Source organism: Schistocerca piceifrons, chromosome 3 (assembly GCF_021461385.2).
Source record: "Schistocerca piceifrons isolate TAMUIC-IGC-003096 chromosome 3, iqSchPice1.1, whole genome shotgun sequence".
NCBI classification, from domain to species: Eukaryota; Metazoa; Arthropoda; class Insecta; order Orthoptera; family Acrididae; genus Schistocerca; species Schistocerca piceifrons.
This window is the reverse complement of record NC_060140.1, coordinates 269,213,760-269,241,708: the sequence shown is the minus strand read 5'-3', so window position 1 is coordinate 269,241,708 and position 27,949 is coordinate 269,213,760. Positions and strand designations below refer to the sequence as shown.

Genomic DNA, 27,949 nt, shown 5'->3' with positions numbered 1-27,949 from the left:
ATGTCAATAGATATGCAAGATTATGATGACCGGTGTCTAGATATGATGCCCACGGCCGATCTTATTATTGTCAGCAAAGATTTCGCGAGGACGCTCGGATATAAGTCAATGTCTGATACACTGGATGGCCTTTATGGATACCTCAAACCTGGGTAACCTACGTTATTCCAACAGATTTCTTCGGTATTTTAGTTTTCACTACGGAATTCTTAGGTGCACATTCGTTCAATGTGTTACATGTTCTCGGACAATTCGTTATCTTATTACTAACACTCTTTGTTAGGGATTCGATACTTTATGTAGTTGTATGCAATTATGAACAACTGAATTACGAACAACTACCTAGTGTAGCGCCCACCTTCAATGTGGTATCGCAGGTATATAGTTCGCTTAGGGGACAGTGCACCATCTGAAATTTAAAAACCGGCTGAAGTTCTCATCGACGAAAGTTGAAAGATATCAATCAATATCACCACGAATCACTGACTTAAATATGACGAAGAAAGAGATCGAAAGAAAGGAAAAACACGTCGCGACTTTCACAAGTAAGCGTCATGTTCTCGGTTCCCGGTTCGATCCCAATCACATCTTAAATTTTGAATAAAAATCGTCTACAATGTCTAGAATGTACCCTAGTCAACTTTGTCAAAAGCTTTCTCTAACTTTACTATGCTATGCGTTTATTGAGCCTATCTTCAAGGAGAAGTCGTAGAGTCCTTATTGCCTCGCGTGATCCTACACTTCCCTGGAGCCCAAAGTGGTCTTCCCCGAGATCGATTTATGCCAGTTTTTCGTGTCTTCTGTAAGTATTTTGCAACCGTGACTTATTAAACTGAAGGTTCGGTAGAATTCACATGAGGGCATTTCGGTTGTCTTATATATCTAGCGCTCCAGATGGAATAATTTTGTCACGATTGGCTCTCCCTAGGATTTCAATGCGTGGACCTATTTCTGCTTAGGTCTTTCAGTGCTCCGTCAGATTTTTCTCGCAGTTTCATATCTCCCATCACATATTCATCTATTTTTCTCTTCTCTTTCTATAGTATTGTTCTCATTTCCTTTTATACATCATCTGTATGTTCCCTTCAACTTTCAGCCGTCTCTTCTTTGCTTACCACTGGCTTACCATCTGAGCTCTTGATATTCATAAAGCTGCTTGTCGTTTGTCCGAAGAGCTCTTCAACTTTCCTGTAGGGGGTATCTATGTTTCTCCTAGTTATACGTACTTCTACAACCTTGCAGTTTTTCTCCAGCCTGTCCTGCTTAGCCAGTTTGCACTTTCTCTGCCAGTCTCTGTTTTTTGACGTCTACTTCTTTTGCTGCATTGTTATATTTTTTCCTTTCGGCAGTTAAATTCAATATCTCCTGCGTTATACAGGGATTTATATTAGACCTTGCCGTTTTACCTATGTATCATCTGCTGCCTTTCCTGCTTCATGTCTTAGAGCTATCCATTCGTCTTTTATTTTTCCGTTTTCCCAGTTTGGGTCCTACGTTGCCTGATGCGTAGTCTGAAACTCTCAGCAGCCTCTGGTTCCTTCATTTTGTCAAGGTCCTGCTTCTTTATTTCCTATCTTTTTGGAATTTCTTCAGTTTGAAACTACAGTGCATACTTTATGACGAGGGACCACATCTATCCCTGAAAATGTCTTACAGCTTAAAATCTGGTTTTAAAACTTGTGTCTTAGCATTATACAATCAACCTGAAACTTTCCAGTGTCCCCATGTCTCTTCCAGATATCCAGTCTTCTTACATGATTCCTAAAGCAAATGTTAATCATGCTTAAATTATACACTGTGCAAAAATCTACCAGAAGAGTTCCTCTGTCATTCCTTTCCCACATTCCATGTTCGCCTACTATTTTTTCTTCTCTCCTTCTTCCTACTTTCGAATTCCAGTCACCCACCACAGTTAAATTTTTGTCCCCCTTAACTATGTTAATAATTTCCTTTAACTCATCATACATTATTTCAATCTCTTCATCACCAAGTTAGCATATGAGCCTCTACTACTGTCGTGGGTGTTGACTTCGTGTCTGTCTCGGCTACGATGATGCTGTTATGATAGTTTTCGTAGTAGTTTACCGGCACCCATATTTTCTTTTAGGCTTGCTCCTGCACTACCTTTATTTGGTTTTGTATTGATAATCCTGAAATTACCTGACGAGAAGTCCTGTTTTCCGCGGTTATCCATATGATAAACACTGAATAACCAACGAAATAATATCATTCTACGACTCGGAGCAAGGAAATGTGACAGATTTGAAGTTAGTAATATGGCTAGAAAAACTGAAAATGTAAATGCTTAAACTAGAGTCAGTGAAGTGGAACGGAAAGAATATATGGATGTCTGATCATACGAATAGGCGATAATATCAACAGCTGTAGTAAATGGTATAATGGATGTAGGATTCATTATGAATAGGAAGGTAGGGTGTAGAGTGAGTTCCTGTGAACAGTGCAGTGATAGGGTTCTTCTCAATGAAGTCTACAGCAAATCAACGACAAAAACAATAGTTCAGTTAAAGACGCTGACACCACAAGCAGAAGATAAAGAGACAGACACAATGGGTAGTTCAGTATGTAATGGGAGATGATAATCTAACAATCATGAGGGATTAGAACACAGTCCTAGAGGAAGGAAAGTAAGAGAGTTATGGGCGAATATGTGCTTCGTAGTAGGAATGAGAGAGGAGAAAGACTAATCGAGTCACAAAAGGAGGAGGCAAACTTGGAAAAGTCCTGGAGACACAGAAAGATTCCAGCTGGATTCCATCATGGTCAGACAGAGATTCCGAAAACGGATATTGGATTGTAAGACGTACCCAGGAGCAGATACTGACTCGGATCACAATTTAATGGCGATGAAGAGTAGACTGAAGTTTAAAAGAATAGTCCAGAAGAATCAATGTGGAAAGAAGTAGGACACTGAAATATTGAAGAATGATAAGATGCGTTTCAAATGTTGTAGATACTACGATAGCAAATACCACAGAAAGCAGTTCAGTTGAAGAGGGATGGACATCTCGAGAAAGAGCAATCACAGAAGTTGGTCAGAAAACGTAGAAACAAGGAAGATAACTGCAACTAAACAGTGGGTAACAGAAGAAAAACTTCAGCTGATCGACTTAAGAAAGAAATACAAAAATGTTCAGGGAAAGACAGGAATACAGGAATATAAGTCACCCAGGAATAAATGAATAGGAAGAGCAGGTAAGCTAAGGCGTAAATGTTGCAGGAAAATGAGAAGAAATCGAAAAAAGAAAGGGTCATTGGAAGGACTGAATCGGCATAAAAAAATTACAATAACCTTTAGTGAAACTAAAAGAATGGGCGTCAACGTCAAGACTAAGAGCGTAATGGGACTTCCATTGTTAAACGCAGGATATATATATATATATATATATATATATATATATATATATATATATATATATATATATGTGTGTGTGTGTGTGTGTGTGTGTAGAGAGAGAGAGAGTAGGTAGATGGAAGTAAAACACTGAAGGCCTCTACGAGAGGGAAGAACTGTCTGATGATGTGGTAGAAGATGAAATGGGAGTCGATTTGATAGACTTAAAGGATCTAGTATTAGAGTCAGAGTTTAACAGAGCTTTGAAAGATTTGCGATCAAATTAGGCAGAAGGGACAGACAATTTGCCATCGGAATTTCTAAAAACGTTGGAGGAAGTAGAAACTAAAAGACAATTTTTGAAGTTGGTGTGTAGAATCTATGAGACAGATAATACAGCACCAGTCTTTCGAAAAAATATCATCCATGAAATCCAGAAGACAGCAAGGGCAGCTAAGTGCGAGAACTATCACGCAATCAGCTTAGCAGTTCATGGATACAAGTTGCTAACAAGAATAACATACAGAAGAATGGAAAAGAAAAATGAAGATTTGTTAGGTGACAATCAGTTTGGCGTTTGGAAAGGTAAGGAAGAGGCACTTCTGACATTGCGCTTAATAATGTAAATCAAGACACGTTCATAGTATTTGTCAACCTAATAAAAGCGTTTCACAATGTGACATGGTATAAGATATTAGAAATTCAGGGAAAAACACGAGTAAGCTATAGGGTAAGACGGGTAATACACACTGCTTGACAACTGTTGAACAGGAATAATCACAGGAAAAGACGGACGGCATACCTAACAGAATTGGACTGGTACGTTTATAACGAAAAATGGTACAGATTTCATCACATGGGGAAGTGGGATAACAGAGATAAATAACAATCTTTTTGATGCAGTTCAGACTCCCAACATAAAGGTCGGTAAAGGGTTCTCAGTAAAGGATATGCCCTCCTATGGCTCTAATACAGATTCTGGACCCGTTACTCACGCTGGCTGTCAAACTGTGAGGAGTCCTTGGGGGATGTCTCCCACTCCTGTCTCAAGGCGGTTTTCAATTCTTTTTCGGTTCGAGGAAGGGGTGTTCGTTGCGAAGCATGTCTGCCAAGAGCATCCCAGGTATGATCTGTAGGGTTTAGGTCCAGGGAATACGCAGGCCACTCCATACGTTCAATATTTTCACCTCCCAATACGTCCGACATCTCAGCGGCCCTATGTGGGCAGTCATTGTCATCCATAAACAGGAAGTCGGGACCTACCGCATCCCTAAACAGACAGACACGATCCACAATAATTCCCTGCAACACCACTGTGCAATAATAGTACGTCACACAAAGATATGCAGCAGTGTTAGGCCAGTGTACATCATGCCTAACCTCACCATAATGCCTTGGCCATACCGGTGACATGCAGGAACATTCTGTTGTGTGTACCGTGTTCCTTTCTCTCTCCACACTAACAAGTTGCCAGAATCATTTGCCATAGTGAAGCGGGATTCATTGAAGAACGTCACTGTGGCCCACAGTTGCTGACCCAAAGCAACATGCTCCCGGCTTCCGAGCTTACAAACCAACCTGATTTAATCACTACGACATGGTTCTGCTGGAACCACTTGCACCATCAGCGTGTAGAAGGTCTGCAGTGATCTGCTTAGGAGTGAAATGGCTGTTCCTTTTCACATCTAGGGCTACATATCGATCCTCTTTGGCTATGGTGACCTGTCTGTGACCACCGGCAAGCTTTTGCATAACATTTCCACCTTAAACGGCCTTTTTAATAGTGAGATGACATTTTTGGACACATCCATTATTGTGGCCACAGCAGTGACACTTCAACTGGCTTCGAGCCATCCAACTGCTCGCCCACGATCGTAAGCACTCAAATGATGTCTTGCAGACATGTTTCTGTACCACATGGAATGTCGCACTAATCAGTTCCACAACAACCTTCGTCAAACACTGTACTGCATGAACTGTCGAATGCGCACAGAGTGTTCGAGCACAGGCTTCGCTGCAGTTAACACTTTCGCCCTCTACATTTCCTTTTACTACACTACTGGCCATTAAAGTTGCTACACCAAGAAGAAATGCAGATGATAAACGGGTATTCATTGAACGAATATATTATACTAGAACTGTCATGTGATTACATTTTCACGCAATTTGGGTGCATAGATCCTGAGAAATCAGTACCCAGAACAACCACCTCTGGCCGTAATAACGGCCTTGATACGCCTGGGCATTGAGTCAAACAGAGCTTGGATGGCGTGTACAGGTACAGCTGCCCATGCCTCTTCAACACGATACCACAGTTCATCATGAGTAGTGACTGGCGTATTGTGAAAAGCCACTTGCTCGGCCACCATTGACCAGACATTTTCAATTGGTGAGAGATCTGGAGAATGTGCTGGTCAGGGCAGCAGTCGAACATTTTCTGTAACCAGAAAGGCCCGTACAGGACCTGAAACATGCGGTCGTGCATTATCCTGCTGAAATGTAGGGTTTCGCAGGGATCGAATGAAGGGTAGAGCCACGGGTCGTAACACATCTAAAATGTAACGTCCACTGTTCAAAGTGCCGTCAATGCGAACAAGAGGTGACCGAGACGTGTAACCAATGGCACTCCATACCATCACGCCGGGTGATAACGCCAGTATGGCGATGACGAATACACACTTCCAATGTGCGTTCACCGCGATGACGCCAAACACGGATGCGACCATCATGATGCTTTAAACAGAACCTGGATTGATCCGAAAAAATGACGTTTTGCCATTCGTGCAACCAGGTTCGTCGTTGAGTACACCATGCAGGCGCTCTTGCCTCTGATGCAGCGTCAAGGGTAACCGCAGCCATGGTCTCCGAGCTGATATTCCATGCTGCTGCAAACGTTGTCGTACTGTTCGTGCAGATGGTTGTTGTCCCGCAAACGTCCCCATCTGTTGACTCAGGGATCGAGACGTGGCTGCACGATCCGTTACAGCTATGCGGATAAGATGTCTGTCATCTCGACTGCTATTGATACGAGGCCGTTGAGATCCAGCTCGGCGTTCCGTATTACCATCCTGAACCCACCGATTCCATGGTCTGGTAATACTCGACCAACGCGAGCAGCAATGTCGCGATACGGTAAACCGCAATCGCGATGGGCTACATTCCGACCTTTATCAAAGTCGGAAACGTGATGGTAAGCATCTCTCCTCCTGACACGAGGCATCACAACAGTGTTTCACCAGGCATCGCCGGTCACTGCTGTTTGTGTATGAGACATCGGTTGGAAACTTTCCTCATATCAGCGCGTTGCAGGTGTCGCCACCGGCGCCAACCTTGCGTGAATGCTCTGAAAAGCTAATCATTTGCATATCACAGCATCTTCTTCCTGTCGGTTAAATTTCGCGTCTGTAGCACGTCATCTTCGTGATGTAGCAATTTTAACGGCCATTAGTGTATCATTGGTCGGGTGTTCCATAGCAATTGTAGATTGTTCCGTAGTGGTTGGCAGTTATTTCTTAGCAAGTGTCAGTTGTTCATCAGCAACTGTCAAGCTATGTACAAGATGTATAAGAACCAAGAGGAAAAAATAAGAGTAGAAAGCCAAGAACTAAGTGATCGGATTAAAAAAGACCGCCTACTCAGATGATTCAGCTGCTAAAAAGTTCAAAGAAAACTTGAGTATCATATCAAATAGGTACCCAGTCATACAACTAGTGCTGGTGGTGACTTCAATCGACCCTCCTCATCTTGGCGAAAACATCTGTTTAATGTCGGTGATAGGCTAAAATCATCGTTGAAAACTGTACTGAATGCTTTCTCCAAAAATTATTTTGTGCAATTAATTCAGGAGTCCACAAGAAGTGTAAAAGGTTGCGAAAACATACTTGACTCTTCGCAACAAATAATTCTGAGCAAATAGCGAGAAGCATGACGAATTCGGGAATTAGTGACCAAAAGTTCATTGTAGCAAGACTAAAACTGTAACATCCACCTCCACCAAAAATAAACGCAAAATACATCTATTTAAAAAAGCAGATTAAAAATTTGCTTACGCCTTCTAAGACAGAGAGGACACCAGATGTGGTTTAAATTCTAAGAAATATTATCGGCGAATTGAGAGTTTCATTCCTAGTAAATTAATAAGAGACGGATCATATTATCCTTGATACACTAAACACGCCAGCAGACTGTTGGAGAAACAATGAAAAAGGCATACCAGATTTAAAGGAAAACAAAATCTCCAAGAATGGGGATGTTGAGCACAAGCTCAAAGTTTTGTGCAGAATGCGAGATTCTTTAAATAGTTTCCACTATGTAATTCTGTCTCTAAATAGGGAAGAAATTTCAAAGAGATTCTGATCGTAAGTAAAGTATACCAGCGGCAAGGCACAATCGATACTTTCATTGCGTGTTAGCGGTGGTAATGTTACTCATGACAGCGCCACTTAAGCGAAGTTACCAAGTATGGTTTTCCGAAATTTCTTCAACAAAAATAAAGTAAATATTCGAATCAAGAACAGCTGCTAACATGAGTAACAGAAGCAGATACCTTCGGTGTAGTGAGGCAGCTGAATTCACTCAATAAAGATATATCTTCCCGACCAGATAGTATACAATTTTGGTTTCTTTCAGAGTATGCTGATGAAGTAGCTCTATTTTTAGAAATCAAATACAACCGCTCGCTCGACGAAAGATCCGTACGTAAAGACTGGAGAGTTGCACTAGTCGCACGAATACACAACAAAGGCAATAGAGGTAATCATTTGAATTATAGACGCATATCACTGACACTAAATTGCATTGAGATTTTTGAACATATGCTATGTTCGAACATTATGAATTACCTCGGGGAAAAACCGATCTATTGATACATAGCACGAATTCAGAAATATCCTTGTTTGGAAACAACTCTCTGTTTATTCACACGAATTAATCAGTGCTATCGGAAAGGGATCTGAAATTGATTAAGTACTTCTAGATTTCCTGAAGGAGTTCGGCACACTTCCTCGAAACGATTTATAAACAAATTCCATGACTACGGGGTATCGTCTCAATTGTGCGATTAGATTCGTTATTTCCTGTTAGAAAGGTTACAGTACGTAGTAACTGGCGGAAGGTCATAGAGTAAAACAGAAGTGATATTCGAGATTATACAACGATGTGATGTATTCCTCTGCTGTTGTTAATCTGTGTAAAAGATTGAGAAGAAAATCTGAGGAGCAGATATGCTGTCATTTACCGCCTGGTAATGTCATCAGAAGATCAAAACAGATTGAAAAATGATTTAAACAAAATATCTGTGTGGTACGCAAAATGGCAGTTGAGGTCCTCCACATGAGCGCAAAACAAATTTCGGTTACACGATAAATCAAACAAATTTAAAGTATTGCTGATTCATCTAAATACCTAGGTATTGCAGTTACGAGCAGCTTAAATTGGAACACTCGCATAGAAAATGTTACTGGGAAGACGAACCAAAAACTGTTTTATTGGCAGAACACTTAGAAGATGCAACACATTTGCTAAAGAGACTGTAACTTGGGGAGTTTTGCTGCGCGGTATGGGATTCTTAGCAGACAGGACTGGCGGGGGACATAGAAAGAGTTCAGAAAGGGCAGCTCGGTTTGTATTATCCTGAAATAAGAGAGAGAGTGTCATGGATATGATAAGCTAGTTGGGATGGCAATCATTAAAACAACGGCGTTTCTCATTGTGGTGAGATCTTTTTACGAAGCTTCAGTCACCAACTTTCTTTTTCGAGTGTGAAAATACTTTGTTGACTCCCATTAACATGGGAAGAAATTACCACTGTAATAAAATAAGAATAATCAGAGCTGTTACGGAAAGAATTAGATTCTCGTTTTTCCCACATACTATTCGAGAGTGGAATGTTTCAAAAATAGTCAGGAAGTGGTTCTGCGAAACCTCTACCGAGCTCTTAAGCGTGAAATGCAGAATAGTTGTGGAGATGTGGATGTAAATGCAGTCTTTCGTAACTTTTCAACCTATACATCGAAGAAGCAATGACAGAAACGAAAGAAAACGACAAGAGTTTGATTAAATATCATCGTGAAAGGATACAAATAAGATTCGCGGACAACATTGCTTTCCTCAGTGAAAGTGAAGAAGAATTAAAGAAGCTGAATGAACAGTCTTGTAAGTACTGAATATGAATTGAGAGTAAATAAAAAAGGACGAAAGTAATTGAGAGCAGCGGAAAGTTATCGATAAATATAACATGAAACTCGATGACCAAGAAGTACGCGAAGTTCATGAATTCTGCGCCTCGAAAGCAAACAACACGTGACAGTCGAAGCAAGGAGGACATGTTGTTGTGGTCTTCAGTCCAAAGACTGGTTTGATGCGACTCTATCCTGTGCAGACCTCTTCATCTCAATTTAACTACTTAAACCTATATAATTCTGAATCTGCTTAACGTATTCACCCCTTGGTCTCCCTCTACGATTTTTATCCTCCACACTTCCATCCAGTACTAAATTCGTGGTCCCTTGACGTCTCAGAATGAGACCTACCAAACGACCCCCTCTTCTAGCCAAGTTGTGCCACTAATTCCACTTCTCCCCGGTTCTATTCAATACCTCCTCATTAGTTACGTGATCTACCCACCTAATCTTCAGCATTCTTCTGTAGCATCACATTTCGGAACCTTCTATTCTCTTCTTGTCTAACCTATTTATCGTCCATGTTTCACTTCCATACATGGCTGCACCCCATGCAAATACTTTCAGAAAAGACTTCCTAACACTAAAATCTCCCCTCGATGTTAACAAATTTCTCTTCTTCAGAAACGCTTTCCTTGCCATCGCCAGTCTACATTTTATATCCTCTCTACGTCGACAATCATCAGTTATTTTGCTGCCTAAATAGCAAAACTCATTTACTACTTTAAGTGTCTCACTTCCTAATCTAATTCCCACAGCATCATACGATTTAATTCGACTACATTCCATTATCCTCGTTTTGATTTTGTTAATGTTCATCTTCTATCCTCCTTTCGATACTGCCTTTCGTTCAACTGCTCTTCCAAGTCCTGTGCTGTGTCTGACAGAATTACAATGTCATCGGCAAACCTCAAGGTTTTTATTTCTTCTCCCGGGATTTTAATTCCTATTCCAAACTTTTCTTTTGTTTCCTTTACTACTTATTCAATATACAGATAGAATAACATCGGAGACAGACTACAACCATGTCTCACTCTCTCCTTAACCACTGATTCCCTTTCGTGCCCCTCGACTCTTATAACTGCTGTCTGCTTTCTGTACAAATTGTAAACAGCCTTTCGCTCCCTGTATTTTACTCCTACCACCTTCAGAATTTGAAAGAGAATATTCCAGTCAACATTGTCACAAGCTTTCTCTAAGTCTACAAATGCTATAAACGTAGGTTTGCCTTTTCTTAATCTATCTTCTAACATAAGTCGTAGAGTCAGTAATGCCTCGTGTGTTTCTACATTTCTACGGAATCCAAACCGTCTTCCCCAAGGTCGGCTTCTACCAGATTTCCCATTCGTCTGTAAAGAAGTCGTGTTAGTATTCTGCAACTGTGACTTATTAAACTGATAGTTCGGTAATTTTCACATCTGTCACACCTGCTTTCTTGGGGATTGGAATTATTATATTCTTCTTGAAGTCTGAGGGTATTTCGCCCGTCTCAAACATCTTACTCACCAGGCGAAACGGTTTTGTCATTTGCTGGTACTCCCAAGGCTATCAGTAGTTCTAAAGGAATGTTGTCTACACCCGAGGCTTTGTTTCGACTTGTCTTTCAGTGCTCTGTCAAATTCTTCACGCAGTATCATATATCCTTTCTCACCTTCCTGTACATCCTCTTCCATTTCCATAATACTGACCTCAAGTACGTTACCCTTGTGTTGACCCTCTATCTACTCCTTCCACCTTTCTGCTTTCCCTTCTTTGCTTAGGTCTGGTTTTCCATCTGAGCTCTTGATATTCATATAGGTGGTTTTCTTTTCTCCAAAGGTCTCTTTAATTTTCCTGTAGGCGGGACCTATCTTACCCCTAGTGATATATGTTTCTACATCCTTACATTTGTCATCTAGTCATTCCCGCTTAGCCATTTTGCACTTCCTGTCGAACACATTTTTGAGACGTTTGTTTTCTTTTCGCCTATTTCATTACTGCATTTTTATGTTTTCTCTTTTCATCAGCTAAATTCAATATATCTTGTGTTACCCAAGGATTTCTTGTATCCCTCGTCTTTTTATTTACTTGATCCTCTGCTGCATTCACTATTTCATCTCTCAAAACTACCCATTCATCTTCTACTGTATTCCTTTTCCCTGTTCTTGTCAATCTTTCCCTAATGCTACCTCTGAAACTCTAGAACCTCTGGTTCTTTCAGTTTCTCCAGATTCCACCTCCTTAAATTTCTACCTTTTTGCAGTTTTTTTCAGTTTCAATCTGCAGTTCATAACCAATAAATTGTGGTCAGAGTCCACTTGCCCCTGTAAATGTCTTAGAAATCCCTGCCTTACCATTATACATAATCAGTCTGAATCTTTCCCGTGTATCCAGGTCTCTTCCACGTACAAAATCTTACTTTATGATGTTTAAACCAAGTTTTAGCTATGATTAAGTTATGCTCTGTGCAAAATTCTACCCGGCGGCTTCCTCTTTCATTCCTTACCCCCAGTCCACATTCACTTACTACTTTTCCCTCTCTTCCTTTCTCTACAATCGAATTTCAGTCCGCCATGACTATTAAATTTTCGTCTCCCTTACTATCCGATTAATTTCTTTTATTCCATCAAATATTTCTTCAATCTCTTCATGACCTGCGGATCTAGTAGGCATATAAACGTGTACTTCTGTGGTAGGCGTGGGTTTTATGTATCTTGGCTACGATAATGCATTCACTATGCTGTTCATAGTATCTTATCCGCATTCCTATTTTTTAAATTCATTATTGAACTTACTCCTGAATTACCCGTATTTGATTTTGTATTTATAACCCGGTATTCACCTGACCAGAAGTCTTCTTTCTCCTGCCACCAGACTTCACTAATTCCCACTGTATCTAATTTTAACCTATCGATTTCCCTTTTATAATTTTCCAGTCTACTTGCCAGATTAAGGGATCTGACATTCCACGCTCCGATCCATAGGACGCCAGTTTTGTTTCTCCTGATAACGACGTCCTCCTCACTATTTCACCTCCGGAATATTTTACCCAAGAGGATGCTATCATCATTTAACCATAAGGTAAAACTGCATAGCCTCGGGCGGGGGGGGGGGGGGAGGGTTAGGGGGGAGGGGGGGGGCGGAAGGACGACGTAAAAAATAGAATAGCACAGCCAAAGAGAGCATTCCTGGCGAAAAGAAGATTATTGGTATCAAACACAGGTGTTAATTTGAGGAAGACGTCTCTGGGAATGTACTTTTGGAGCACAGCATTGTATAGCACTGAATCATGGTTTTTAATAAACAGGAAAAAAAGACAATCGAAACGTTTGAGATGTGGTGTTACAGAAGGATATTGAAAATTTGATGGTTAGATTAAGGAATGAATGGGTTATGTGCAGAATCGGCGAAGAAAGAAACATATTCAAAACTCTGACAAGGAGAAGGGAGAGGATGATAGGACATATGTAGAAACATCAAGGAATAACTTTCGTGGTTCTAGAGGGAACCGTAGAGTGTAAAAACAACAGGAGAAGACAGAGATTGGAATACGTCCAACAACTAATTGAGGAGGTAAGATACAAGTGCTACTCTGAGATGAAGGGCCTGGGACAAGAGAGGAATCCTTGGCGGATCACATCACACTGCTCAGAAGACTGATTACTCGGAAAAAAAAATGAGAGGAGACGTTCCGTGGCATTGATTCCATGAGACACAGAAGCGTTGTGAAGTCATTGTCCATGACTGCTCTAGTAACGTACGTCCACAGCTCTTTGAAATTGGTCTTTGTTGGATTCAAGACACTTATTGTTCTCAATAATGTCCCAGATGTGTTCAGTAGGTTGGGTATCAGGTGATCTGGGGCCTAAAGCAAGAGCCCTGATGTCCGTCGAGCTTTCCTCAATCTACTCTGACAATTCGAAAACGACTTGGGTAAGGAGAGAGAGTGTTATCCTATTGTGGGGTACTTCATGCGAATAATCGAATGCAAGCGTTCAGGAAACTAGGTTTCTCTGTTATTAGACGGCGAGACACGGTGGCAGACGTACCAGGGGACCAACTTTGTCCTTTTAAATGGCCACCTGCCTGAGCGGCATCATGTTGCCCAACAGGTCGTGCTTAGAGATGGCAAAATTTACTGAAGTGTTGTATCAAAGTTTGACAACTCGCCTGGAAGATGTCGATGCTAAAGATATATAAGACATGAAATGTCGATATTTTCAATGTTTCAGCTTTTCGATTTATCAGAATTTATTATTCTTTTAAAGCTGTTTGGTTTTTAAAAACGAAACTTTTCGTACCAAAACTGGTTCAACGAAAAGCCTGTCGTCCTTGATTTAAACATAAGCTTTATCCAAAAAACACTTTAACATTTTAATTGCTCCTAAACTACAGAAAATTTATGAAGCTAAATAATTATACCAAAACAATGTAAACTGTAGGATCTTTGACGATGCTGACGTAGCCACACTCTGACCTCTGCTTGCACCGCTTCGTCACTAGTAAAGCGAAGTTCTTCTGAAGTCAAAATAGAGTTTGGAAATCAGCAACAACATATATTAAGTTCGCTCAGCATCTTACAGTTAGCTCAAAGGAATAATATAAAACAGTGGTGTCAGTTTAGATACTAACAAAAAAATTGCAGTTCAAAACAGTACTCGTTCTTCAAAAATATTAATGTGTCAGAAATAGTGGTAATTCACTTTTAAAATTGAGCAGTTTTTTTTTATTTCTATGGAAGGTGGATTTCTCTGTTATAAATGTGACGGTTACACCATTTTTGTACACATATCGTGGTCTACGCTAATATGTGAAATATGCATTCTGCCAATAGTTTTGATACAGTCCCGTAAGGGTTCTCTTATAAGATATTGTCACAGAGAATATGTAAAAAACAGTAATTACTTCCATTCAGTATCAGGTAAAAATATATACTCAGTACTAAACTATAAGGTACATATATTGGAGAAATGCATCGTGTTCTCAATGTACCTTCAGTATAATGTTAATGTATTAAGTCTACAAAATAACTGATGTATCGGTATATCGTTGTCAAATCTAGTCGTATTTCTTCATATTGTTTGCGACATAATACTCATACCCTGCCACTGGGAGAAACAACGCACACTCGTACTCATCATTCCAGGCGATACCTTTTGATGCGTTTTGTGTGGCCAGTGGCGGGCTAATCTCTTTACGCTGTGATACACAGTGGGCAGAGGTAAACATAAGGTAGGTGGCTTATGTTTTCTCGCTTGTGGAGTGTTTACTTGTGAAGTAATAAGGAGCGTGAAAAATTGCCACCGACACTGGCCGATGAACGGTACATCAACCAATTGTCAAGAAGGTCTGTTTGTCTGTTCGTCGCCGGCCGGTGTGGCCGTGCGGTTCTAGGCGCTTCAGTCTGGAACCGCGTGACCGCTACGGTCGCAGGTTCGAATCCTGCCTCGGGCATGGATGTGTGTGATGTCCTTAGGTTAGTTAGGTTTAAGTAGTTCTAAGTTCTATGGGACTGATGACCACAGACGTTAAGTCCCATAGTGCTCAGAGCCATTTGAACCATTTTGTCTGTTCGTCTATAGCAACCTCTCTCTCGTCTCCTGTCGTCACCCAAGATTAACAGATGACTGGAAAGAGACAACGGAGCGAAGACAGTATGCTAATGTACTGTCCAGTGGTGCGCCACTGGAAAGTGAGGTCGAGTGGGGGAAACTACCACACATCTTACTAGGGCGGGAACACTAATTACTAAAACGTGAACTACAGATCTCTTATGTCCTTGCACGTGACGATATTTGGTTTGTGGGCACTCAGTTGCGCGGTCATCAGCGGTCCCAATCTTTACACAGTTCAATCTAGCCACTTACACGAATGATGATGAAATAATGAGGACAACACAAACACCCAGCCCCCGGGCAGAATCGAACCCGGGACCCACATGATCCAGAGACAGCAACGCTAGGCGACTAGGCCACGAGCTGCGGACGTCCTTGCATGTGCATCTCATAGTACACACAGTGGTGTTCTGAAAAGTAATACCTTCAAATTTTTATGTGGAAATTCTTAAAGCTTTTTAAACGAAACAAACGTTATTAACATTCTACGTCTTTACTCTTTATGTCTACATATCTATTTCTTAACATAGTCGCCGTGACGACAAACACGGTTATCCCAACGAGAGACTCGTTTGCTGATACCATCATTGACACGTTCCACATCACTGCGAAATGTCGTCTTCATGATCTATGGAACAAGTACACTACTGGCCATTAAAACTGCTACACCATGAAGAGATGCAGGTGATAAACGGGTATTCATTGGACAACGATATTATACTAGAACTGACATGTCATTACATTTTAACGCAATTTGGGTGCATAGATCCTGAGAAATCAGTACCCATAACAACCACCTCTGGCCGTAATAACGGTCTTAATGCGCCTGGGCATTGAGTCAAACAGAGCTTGGATGGCGTGTACAGGTACAGCTGCCCATGCAGCTTCAACACGATACCACAGTTCAACAGGAGTAGTGACTGTCGTATTGTGACGGGCCAGTTGCTCGGCCACCATTGACCAGACGTTTTCCGTTGGTGAGAGATCTGGAGAATGTGCTGGCCAGGGCATCAGTCGAACATTTTCTCTGTCCAGAAAGGCCCGTACAGGACCTGTAACATGCGGTCGTGCATTATCCTGCTGAAATGTAAGGTTTCGCAGGGATCGAATGAAGGGTAGAGCCACGGGTCGTAACACATCTGAAATGTAACGTCCACTGTTCAAAGTGCCGTCAATGCGAACAAGAGCTGACCGAGACGTGTAACCAATGGCACCCCATACGCCAGTATGGCGATGACGAACACACGCTTCCAATGTGCATTCACCGCGATGTCGCCAAACACGGATGCGACCATCATGATGCTGTAAACAGAACCTGGATTCATCCGAAAAATGACGTTTTGCCATTCGTGCACCCAGGTTCGTCGTTGAGTACACCATCGCAGGCGCTCCTGTCTGTGATCCAGTTTCAAGGTAACCGCAGCCATGGTCTCCGAGCTGATAGTCCATGCTGCTGCAACTGTTCGTGCAGATGGTTGTTGTCTTGCAAACGTCCCCATCTGTTGACTCAGGCATCGAGCGTGGCTGCACGATCCGTTACAGCCATGCGGATGGCTGTCATCTCGACTGCTAGTGATACGAGGCCGTTGGGATCCAGCACGGCGTTCCGTATTACCATCCTGAACCCACCGATTCCATATTCTGCTAACAGTCATTGGATCTCGACCAACGCGAACAGCAGTGTGTCGATACGATGAACCGCAATCGCGATAGGCTACAATCCGACCTTTATCAAAGTCGGAAACGTGATGGTACGCATTTCTCCTCCTTACACGAGGCATCACAACGTTTCACCAGGCAACGCCGGTCAACTGCTGCTTGTGTATGAGAAATCGGTTGGAAACAATCCTCATGTCAGCGCGCTGTAGGTGTCGCCACCGGCGCCAACCTTGTGTGAATGCTCTGAAAAGCTAATCATTTGCATATCACAGCATCTTCTTCCTGTCGGTTAAATTCGCGTCTGTAGCACGTCATCATCGTGGTGTAGCACTTTTAATGGCCAGTAGTGTATTAATGTAATGTATACTGCATAATGTTTGGCTGAATTTTTAGATATAAATTAAGGGAAAAAAACAACAACTTAAACATTAGTGTCACGCAATATTTTGTGTAATGTAATATCTTGTACAGACATCTTTTATTAACCTGACACGTTCCACATCATTACGAAGTGTCGTATTCATGATCTATGGAACAAGTATTAATGTAATCTAATCTAATCTACTGTGAAAGACTAATATTTTGAAGGATCAGCCTCAGTTGCGCAAATATTCTGGTCTTTACCAGGTTTCGGCTAAATTAATTTAACCTTCTTCAGAAACATAAAACTACTATAATATGCCAGGGTAAGGCACAGTCAACATTAAAATTAAAACCTATAGGACCGCGCACGAGTTGCTACGTGCTCAGTGCAAGTCCGCGTGCAACGGTCAGTGCCAATGTAGTTGCCGCTGCCAACCGACCGCGTGGTGAAGCGATGCCAGGGCCGGACTTCAGTTAAGTAGTTTTAATTCAACATGGTACCACGGTACTATAGGTTTTAATTTTAATGTTGACTGTGCCTTACTCTGACATGTTATAGTAATTTTATGCTTCTGAAGAAGGCTAGATTAATTAAGCTGAAACCTGGTAAAGACCAGAAAAATTGCGCAACTGAGAGGCTGATCCTTCAAAATATTAGAAATATCCTCAGTTGTGTGATTTTCCCCTGATTTATGGATGTGCTTTCCTGTTACAGAGCGACCTTGGTGGTGCCGTGGGGAGAGCAAGGAGCGGCTGCAAAAGGTCCTGAGGGCGTCTTCTTGGCCCCCGCCTATCCTCCAGAGCGCGTCTTGGACACGTTGGGCGCTGGAGACGCCTTCTGCGCCGCGCTGCTGTCTGCGCTGTCTAGCGGATGCCCCCTGCAACACAGCCTGCGATACGCCTGCCAGGTTGCTGGCGCCAAGGTCGGAATGCACGGCTTCCGTGGACTTCGGGACGTCCTCAGGGAACGCGGTGTACGTTGTGAAAGCTAGATAGACTTTTATTTGGAAGTCGGTGACACGAGACGCTCTTTTACAGTTTTTGCGATATGTATTTGAGCGACTGAATGAAATCATTTGCTACGGGTGTAGAACTTTTTGGGGTTCATAGCTGAAGTACTGAACAGATGACGTTGCAACATCGACCGATCCAGGGCCAGAAAGTTCAAAACCAGATGGTTTCGATGGCAAGAAATAGTCGTCACCGATATTTCGCCGGAACGTTAGAGGGAATGGTGGAATCTGGTCCACGATCACTGGGTCATGCACCAATGCCTTGAGCTAAATTCTGGGTACTTCTACAATGTATCATAATATGATGACATATGGCAGTCTTTGTGGTTCCTCCTCTGCTGGATGGAGAACGTTAACTTTGTGTAACTCTTATCTGGGACCCACCATTAACCAGCTCACATCCTCTCATTCCAAACCTATCAATGATAATATAAAAATGATACTAGGGACTCATCACAGTCATCTATATAGAACTTGGTTTACTGTGCCCAAGACAGAAGAGTGAGACCATGTGCACCATTTCCACCTCTGTCATCTGGTAGATAGCACTGCTGGATACCGATGCAGAGATCTCTGGTTCCGTTCCCGCTAACCTTCTCAGACCTGAGTTGAAAACGTCTGGGAAGGGTCCACCCACCTTCGAAAGACCAGCTGAGGAACAGCTTCAAATGAAGAAACAGCAAATCTGACACTCAAGAAAGACTGGTACCAGGCTGGGAGCCACACAACATATCTCAGTACATCACTATGTTACACAATTACAGAAGAAGATTGGTCTCAATGTGCAGCTTTGATCAAGGACAGCAGTAGGGTTCCATAAAAACACGGGAGAACTGCCGGATATCAGTAACGTTCTGCCACGATATTTCGCCGCAGAGTCTTCTGGCCATCTTCAGGTGAATGCCACTGTAGTAGTACAGGCGAGTACGCGCTGAGCTCCGCTATTTAAAGCCTTCTGAGGTGACATTGCGCATGCGCTGCTCAGCTTGATCAAGTGAGAGTCATCTTTCGTCCTCCTTCCAAAATTTCATCACTGGTGGGATTCGTTAAAGACGACCTGGGCCTGCGTAAACCAGGTGTTTACAAAATTCCGTGTGAATGCGGCAAATCATATATAGGGCAAACGACACGAACTGTGCAGGAACGCATTGGGGAACACCAACGGCATACTCGCCTTCTCCAACCCACCAAGTCCGCAATCGCCGAACATTGTATTTCCACAGACCATTCCATGAATTACGACGACACAAAAATTTTGGCCCATACATCAAACTTTTGGAGCTCGATTATCAATGAATCTGTGGAAATAAGATTGTCTGACAACGAGACTCTCATCAATCGAGATAGCGGTTATCAGCTGAACTCTGCTTGGAATCCTGTTATAGAGAAACTTCGTAGTCGACGTAGTTATCTGCATAAAGATGGAAATCGACCTGGTACCGATACGCCAGGCTTTCACAGTGGAGGGCGCGAGGCGCAGCGCACGGAGCCGTTATGAACGCGCACGCTGAGCAGCGCATGCGCAATGTCACCTCAGAAGACTTTAAATAGCGGAGCTCAGCGCGTACTCGCCAGTACTACTACAATGGCATTCACCTGAAGATGGCCAGAAGACTCTGCGCCGAAATATCGTGGCAGAACGTTACTGATATCCGGCAGTTCTCCCGTGTTTTTATTGAACAATCAGTACGCCGGGAAAGCTTTAAACATGACAGCAGTAGGGCTTTGTATGTTCCAGAACAATGAGGCGGGGGATACTGTTTTTTTATGTAAACAAACCAGCCACTTGCCCTTCCACAATTTAATGACCTTTATGTAAACAAACTGCTCGCTTGAGATCTTGTTTTATTTATTTAGGACAAAATTAATTGCCCAAGATGGCCACCAAAAAGTGCACTTGGTTAATTTTTATGCAGGTTTTACTTTATGGTCAAACGCTTTTAGCCTAATGTGATAACTGTCACCTTAATGATCATAATTTATCTTTAATCATAATGATCATAATTTATGACTCCAGAATGGCAGTGTCATCTCCCACACAGGTGTAGTATCCCCCTATTGCCCCCCTCCCCCTACCGATCCCCCTGCCTCACTGCCCCCACTGTCTGGGTGCAGCCTGAGTTTGTGCTCTGTAATCTGGGTTAATCAATAACAGCAGTGGCTGGAGCAAATCACGTGATATTCGCAATTTTCAGTTGAGTATCGCATCCAACGGTATTTTCTGCAAGGTCACTGCCTTCTATTGCTATTTACAGTCTTGTGGCTTCATTTGTGTAATTTCTAGTAGAGCATCACACCAAATGCCATTTCCTGTGATGTTTGTGTGACAACAATCACTGTGCATGCCCATCAATCACACCAACTTATGAAACTACACACATCAAAAAAAGTTTTGCGTCACCTCAGTTCCGAGAGTTTCGGAACCTTTACAGGAAATTAGAATAGAGATCAACATAAGCATCATTTCCGCCCTTTCTATTGCTCATGAAAACCACACATTGCATGTTGTACCACCATACAGTGAGACCTTCAGAGGCGGTGATCCAGATTGCTGTACACACCGGTACCTTTAATACCCAGCAACACGTCCTCTTGCATTGATGCATGCCTGTATTCTTCGTAGCATACTATCCACAAGTTCATCAAAGCACTGTTGATCCAAATTGTCCCACTCCTCAAAGGCGATTCAGCGTAGATCCCTCAGAGTGGTTGGTGGGTCACGTCGTCCATTAACAGCCCTCTTCAATCTATCCCACGCATGTTCAATAGGGTTCATGTATGGAAAACATGCTGGCCACTCTAGTCGAGCGATCTCGTTATCCTGAAGGAAGTCATTCACAAGATGTGCACGATGGGGGCGCGAATTGTCGTCCATGAAGGCAATTGCCTCGTCAGTATGCTGCTGATATGGTAGCACTATCAGTCAGAGAATGGCACTCACGTATCGTACAGCCGTTACAGCGCCTTCCATGACCACCAGCGGCGTGCGTCGGCCCCTCATAATGTCACCCCAAAACAGCAGTGAACCTCCACCTTGCTGCACTCGCTGGACAGTGTGTCTAAGGCGCTCTGTCTGACCGGTTGCCTCGAAACAAGTCTCCGACGATTGTCTGGTTGAAGGCATATGTGACACTCATTGGTAAAGAGAACGTGATGCCAATCCTGAGCAGTCCATTCGGCATGTTGTTGGGCCCATCTGTACCGCGCTGCAGGGTGTCGTGGTTGCAAAGATGGACCTCGCCATGGACGTCGGGAGTGAAGTTGCGCACCATGCGGTCTATTGCGCACTGTTTGAGTCGAAACAAGACGTCATGTGGCTGCATGAAAAGCATTATTCAACATGGTGTCGTTGCTGTCAGGGTTCCTCCGAGCTATAATCTATAGGTAGCGGTCATCCACTGCAGTAGTAGCCCTTGGGCGGACTGAGCGAGGCATGTCATCGACAGTTCCTGTCTCTCTGTAACTCCTCCATGTCAGAACAACATCGCTTTGGTTCACTCCGAGACGCCTGGACACTTCCCTTGTTGAGAGCCCTTCTGGCACAAATTAACAGTGCCGACGTGATCGAACCGCAGTATTGATCGTCTAGGCATGGTTAAACTACAGACAACATGAACCGTGGACCTCCTTCCTGGTGGAATGACTGGAAGTGATGGGGTGTCGGACCGTCTCCGTCTAACAGGCGCTGCTCATGCATGGTTGTTTACATCTTTGGGTGGGTTTAGTGAGATCTCTGAACAGTCAAAGGGACTGTGTCTGTGTTACAATATCCAACGTCTATGTCCATCATCAGGAGTTCTGGGAACCAGGGTGATGCAAAACCTTCTTTTGCTGTGTGCATATACAGTTTTGCGGCAGTATTATCGCCTTTTTCCCACGTTCCTAGAAGACATAGATAAATACAGGACTTAAAATGTTGAATACCTATCACCACTGTGCATGCACTACGCGCACACCAGTCTATCGCACTGTTTACGATTTTGGAGCTATTTCACTGATTTTCTCCCACTTTTCGAGAAAAGAAAATATTTAATAACTATCACCACTTTGCTTGTCCTGTGAGCACACCAACATATGGCACTGTTTACACTTTTGGGTCTGTTTTACCGATTTTCTCCCACTTTTCAAGAAGACACACATTTATGTTTAACAACTAACACCACATTGCGTACCCTGTGAGTACATCAATGTACGACGCTATTTACAGTTTCGTTGATATTTTGTAGATTTTCTCCCAATTTTCAAGGTGCGCAGGACATGACTAAATAATGTTTGGACCCACACTTCTGGTGCTGTTAGAACCACCGCCGAGGGTAGGAAATAAGAGAACTATGCACTTTATTTTTAAAACACGCTAAATCATGGAGGACCTCTCTCACAAGAATTTGCAGCTGCTATTGTTGTTCTTGATGTACCAAGATACAGAGCACAAATGCAAAGTCCCAACTCATGATGCAGGGTCCGCTTAAGAGTGGTGGTAGTGGTAGTGGGTGTAGGGGCTGGTGGTAGACGACCTGTAGGAGCATACTACACCAATGAAGAAGGTGAGATCGCCGTTTTTGAGTCATAAATTATGGTCGTTAAAATTAAATGATCATTAAGATGACAGTTATCATAGTAGGCTAAAAGCATTTGACCATTAAGTAACACATGGGTAGACATGAGCACTCCTTGGTGGCCATCTTGGTCAAAAATTTTGGTACTGAAAATGACAGTTATGAGCCAGTAATTAGATCCTAAATCTAGAAAATAAGAACCCAAGTAAGCGGTTCGTTTACGTAAGGGTCATTAAATCAGGCTAGGGCAAATAGTTATTGAAGTAAAAGAACAATGCACTTCCCCCCATTGTTCTGAAACCTACATAGCCCCATTACTAAGGCCTAGTCAATTTTCATAGATACCATAAGAGACTCATGAGATTTCATGGCACATCCATAAAGTTTTTAGTGCCTTAATAATTACCAAAAGAAATACACAGCACCTGAAATTATATTGCCCGTCTAGTAATCTAAAGTTGCATCTCCTATTGCCTGTAAGATGGAAGAAGAGTCATGCTTCTACATCTATGCCTCTTTCTTAATAAGTATGTACACCTCATCCTAACCATACAGAGAAGTCTGTGCACTTTGTCACTTTTTTCAAAATGCCCATTTTACTAGCAGAAGCTACGTCTAAAACCGACATTCTTTTGTCACAAATACGAAAGCTCAAGCACTGGGTAAATCAATTGGTTTTTCACTGTGATGCGTAGGTGAATGTGATTGAAGAGCTGAAGATATGATTTAGTGTGCTCATTGAAACTTTTCTTGTATATCGACCAGTGGTTTGGAAGTGAATTGTTTATTCATAAAAGCTCAGGTGTCATGTAAAGTAAGTTTTTAGATAAGTGAAAAAACTACGTAGAGTACGTTCTTTTAATGTTAGCCTTAGCGAGTTACTACAGGAGAAAAATAAAATAATACTAAGGAACATCATGCTATTATTTTTTGCAATTCTTTAAAAGATTTTAGACTTATTTTAAGAAGTACCCTGTACTTAGAACTCTATTAAAACTTTAAAGATATGTGGTATCTTTCTGTTTTACATTTTGTAATGGATTCTGCTATATTTCTAAGTCAGCTGACGCATAATCTGACATAGCAATAAAAAGAAAGAAACAAAATATCATGTTTTACTATAACAAAATGAAAATACTTACTACACATAAAACAATAACACTTGTATTTTATTTCACTGCTTATCCCTGATCGGCCGCACCTGTTCTGGAATTTGGATGTGACTAGGCTATTCCATTAACGTATTATAAAATCAGAATTTCATGTAGTGCATATTGAAAGACCTCCCTTACTTCCAGATCTTTGTTCACAGCTAAGTACCTGGGAAGAATATGCTTTTTACATAAAAAGTGGTGTCTTTACTGGATTTTCCAGGTGGAATAGATACCTCACTATTAATATGCGCTGATGCTGAGCCAGCTCCAAGATTGGCGGCATACTCGGTGAACACCATTAAGTGTTTGATTGCAAACGAAATCTTCTTGTGTTTATGCTTCTCTCGGCCTCAGAAGTAACTGATACAGTGTTTTCTTGAAATACTGGGGTCACAAAAAGTTGAATTCAGTTTTCACTATTGTTATCATAAACTTATTTTCCTGTTTTGGGTATAATATAAGTTTCTCTTGCCCAAAGGGTTAATACATTCAATATTGTGTCGGATTAATCGTATCGCCATTCAAACCCCTGTCAAAGGGAGGGTAGGGCAGTCCCATAGCAGGAAAGTAACGCACTGTTTAAGTGAATCGATTTGCAACAGCATAAGCAGCCAAAATGTTAATAACGTTATGGTCTCTGTTCTGGCCATCATGTGTCATTTAGTAAACATGAAGTTCCTTAATTGTACTCGAAATTTCACCAAAATTGCAGAAAAAATGTGCGGACTTGATTCGGTCTTATTTTTAGTAGGCAGTGTAGAACAACTGTAATATAACATAGGAACTGTTTCATGCAGTACATAGCTGTACTTATTTTTATTTTGACATTGATTTCGATCATAATCTAACATGTTCGATTCATCTGTACCAAAAGAGAACCACTGTATATCAAATGCATAATATTTTTCATTGTTCATACATGCATTATACACAGAATTTCGCTTATGTACACAAAACATATACATACAAAAGATATATTAAACTGTACGTTCCACATCTGCAATAATTAATTATAATACTGGAATGCTCCGCTTTGGTGTAACTTATGATACAAGTAATCATGTGCTTCTATCTTCCAGTGTAAACTATCATCGTACTTAGAGTTACACTAGTGCCTTGTCTACTGTTATAACTGCCCAAAGATCTTATTTTACAGGCCTAGATAGTAAAACATTTTCACTGTAGTTATATTCTAACCAATAACGTGCCCCTGACGCCATATTGCTCTAAAATTTGATAAACTACCGCAGGAATGAGACTTTACATTAATTATTTCTTCGTTAGATAGTGATTAGTCACCAAATTAAATTGTTTTAATACCATCACATAAAAACTTTTAGAACATGTAAGTGTGAATGCATTCAAGTAACAAAAGTAAATCATACAAAAACAGAGTTATTATGAAAGAATCATACATAAATGAACTACAATCAAACTTTGAGCTTCAAGACAGCTGACAGACTACTTATATAAGTTGAACAGTAGCTTCAGTGAAGAAATAACACTAATGTGTCCTATGTAATAATAATTTCCTATTTTCTTTACTATAATTCTAGACTTAGATCAGCATGTTTATTCGTAATCAGGCTGTTAGCTTCGGTCGGTAATGAACATGTTCAGACCTGAATAAACACTTGTGGTATTACACGTATCACATAGTTTCTTATGTCCATTTTTTTTTAATAAGGAACAGAAATAAATGTCATCAATTTGAAGGATGATGAGAATGTATTGAAATATTTAATCACACTTTATGCTGATCTATTAAAATAATGTGAGTGTACACACACACACACACACACACACACACACACACACATACATACATTGCACTTTAATGTTTCCAAAACATTATGACCACTGCCCACCGCTAGGTTGAACGCCTACCGGTGGTGTTGCGGGCACATGATGCAGTAAGGAAACAATGTAAGAGAGACGAATGGGCATTCATAGCGAACATACGGGCCGCAAATGCGGAAATCCATCGACATAATGGGATTTGACAAAGAAGAATCTCCGAAACGGCGAAGCTGGTCACCTGTTGGCGTACTACTGTCGTGAGCAGCTATGGAAAGTGATTGAACGATGGTGAAATAACGAGTAGGACGTATGGTATTGGACGACCACGTCTTACCACAAAACGTAGAGGGCTGAGGATCCAGGATAGACAGCGATCTGTAGCAGATCTGAGGACAGAGTACAATGCTGGTGTAGGCAAAAATGCTTCGGAACACTCTGTTCAAAGGCCATCGTTGAACATGCAGCTCCTCATCACACGACCCCCTACGTGCTCCTGTGTTTACCCAAAAATATCGTCAGTTATGATTACAGTGGGTGAGGCATGACTGAGTTTTCACCGTGGATCAACAGCAACGTGTCGCCTGTCGAAAGAATCGCGTTTCTTGTTACACAAGGTCGATGGCTGCGACGTAACACGCCGTCATCCAGGCGAATGGCTTCAAGAAACATTCACAGTGCCACAGACGCAGGCCGGCGAGGGCAGAATTATGCTATGAGGTATATTGAGTTGGGCTTCCATGGGATCTGTGGTGGTAATCGAAGGCATCTAGGTAGCAGTGATCTACGTGAAAATTATTGCTGACCGCTTGAATCGCTTCATACTTGAAATGTCCTCTACGGCGACGACATTTTCCAGTAGGATAAACAGTACGTGTTGCAAGGTCAGAACCGTGCTGCAGTGGTGTGAGGGGCATTATAGTGAACTCATGTCTTGGCTAGCAAATGTGTCTGGTCTGTAGTCATTGGAGAACACGTCGAGCGCCACCTGCGTATCCATAAACCACCATCCTGTAATTTGAGGGATTTGCTTGACCTGTGCGTAAACATCTGGGGCCACATACTACTAGAATCCTGTCAAGGACTTGTAATATCCTTGCCAAGCAGAACCTCTGTTGTATTATGTTTGAAAAGGGAACAACACGCTAAGCAACCAAATCTATCAGCTTTGATCAGTGTACAGTTTAGACGATATAAAATTGTAGCAAGCACCTACCGTTATCATCATTTCAGTCAGAACAATGATCGTAATCAAAGTTCTATAAAACTTTCTCGGACTTCTTCCACGTCAGTTCAGAGTAAAACCTCGAGGTTTCGACGATTACTTCCATCGCCTTCGTCAGGAACAATTGACCGCCAAAAATGCTGCTGTGGTGGCTTTATCTAGCCCAGAGACGGCTTCTGATTGGTCAGTAATTACGTAAAGCTACCGCAGAAGGTGTCAACGTCTGCGCTGGTGATGCCACCGGTCCTGCCGTAGCGTGAACATTCTGACGAATAGATATGGCTCTTTTCTACGTCGAGAGCTCGTTTCCAAGTACTGCTACGATTATATCCGCTGTCACGGTTGAAGATCTTCTCACACATTCTTATTTCTACAGCTTGTCTGGTTTGCAGATTGTAGTTATGTGAGTATTTAAAAGGGGGATATGTTTGTTGTGTACGTCATTTGCACCTACCTTTGGGAAAGTCAGTCTTCCTGTTATTTTTTCTTTGTTTAATATAATTGTTTAGAATTCTTGCCATTTTTAGGGACTAGACGTTTTCGTGCTATGTTATTCTGCGATATTTATCTGAGAAATACTGGAATTGGTATATGTGATAATATTATTGCTTTTAGGAAAATGTGCTCTCCCCCGTGAATTTGCCCCTGCTCGTTGTGCAAGTTGGATTCCAGGGGCATATCGAGTTGTATGTGCCCCTGTCTACTTAGCGCTGTGCGTAGAACCCAGAGATTACAATGGTACGTGCTAATGCTTTGTTACAGCTCAGAAAGATGTTTTCTTCTCCCTTTATGCATGTGGGCTTAACATACAGTGAAATTTTAGTGTTATAAATGATTCTAGGCTTGCCTTAGATAGTTATATTAATCGATAAAATAGCTAGTACGGACAGCAGATTACTATTCCCCCAAGGCACCACTACTCCGATTTTTGCCTCGAAAGCGGTCTAGCACTGATGCAACCTATTCGGCACAAGTGTCTCTCAAGCAAGGAATACAAAATTCCAGTGTGTGTTTACTTCCCGTGAGAAAATATGTCTTGTGCAATCTATTCAGAGAA

General features: G+C 41.9%; 1 protein-coding gene across 1 annotated transcript; it reads left to right on the top strand.

Moving 5' to 3' along the window:
* On the top strand, positions 1-27,600 carry LOC124788581 (ketohexokinase-like). The gene is made up of 3 exons (XM_047255854.1): positions 1-152; positions 17,863-18,121; positions 27,508-27,600. Exons 1-3 carry the CDS (start codon positions 1-3, stop codon positions 27,598-27,600), a joined length of 504 nt encoding a protein of 167 aa, XP_047111810.1.
* Positions 27,601-27,949: the final 349 nt, after the last annotated feature.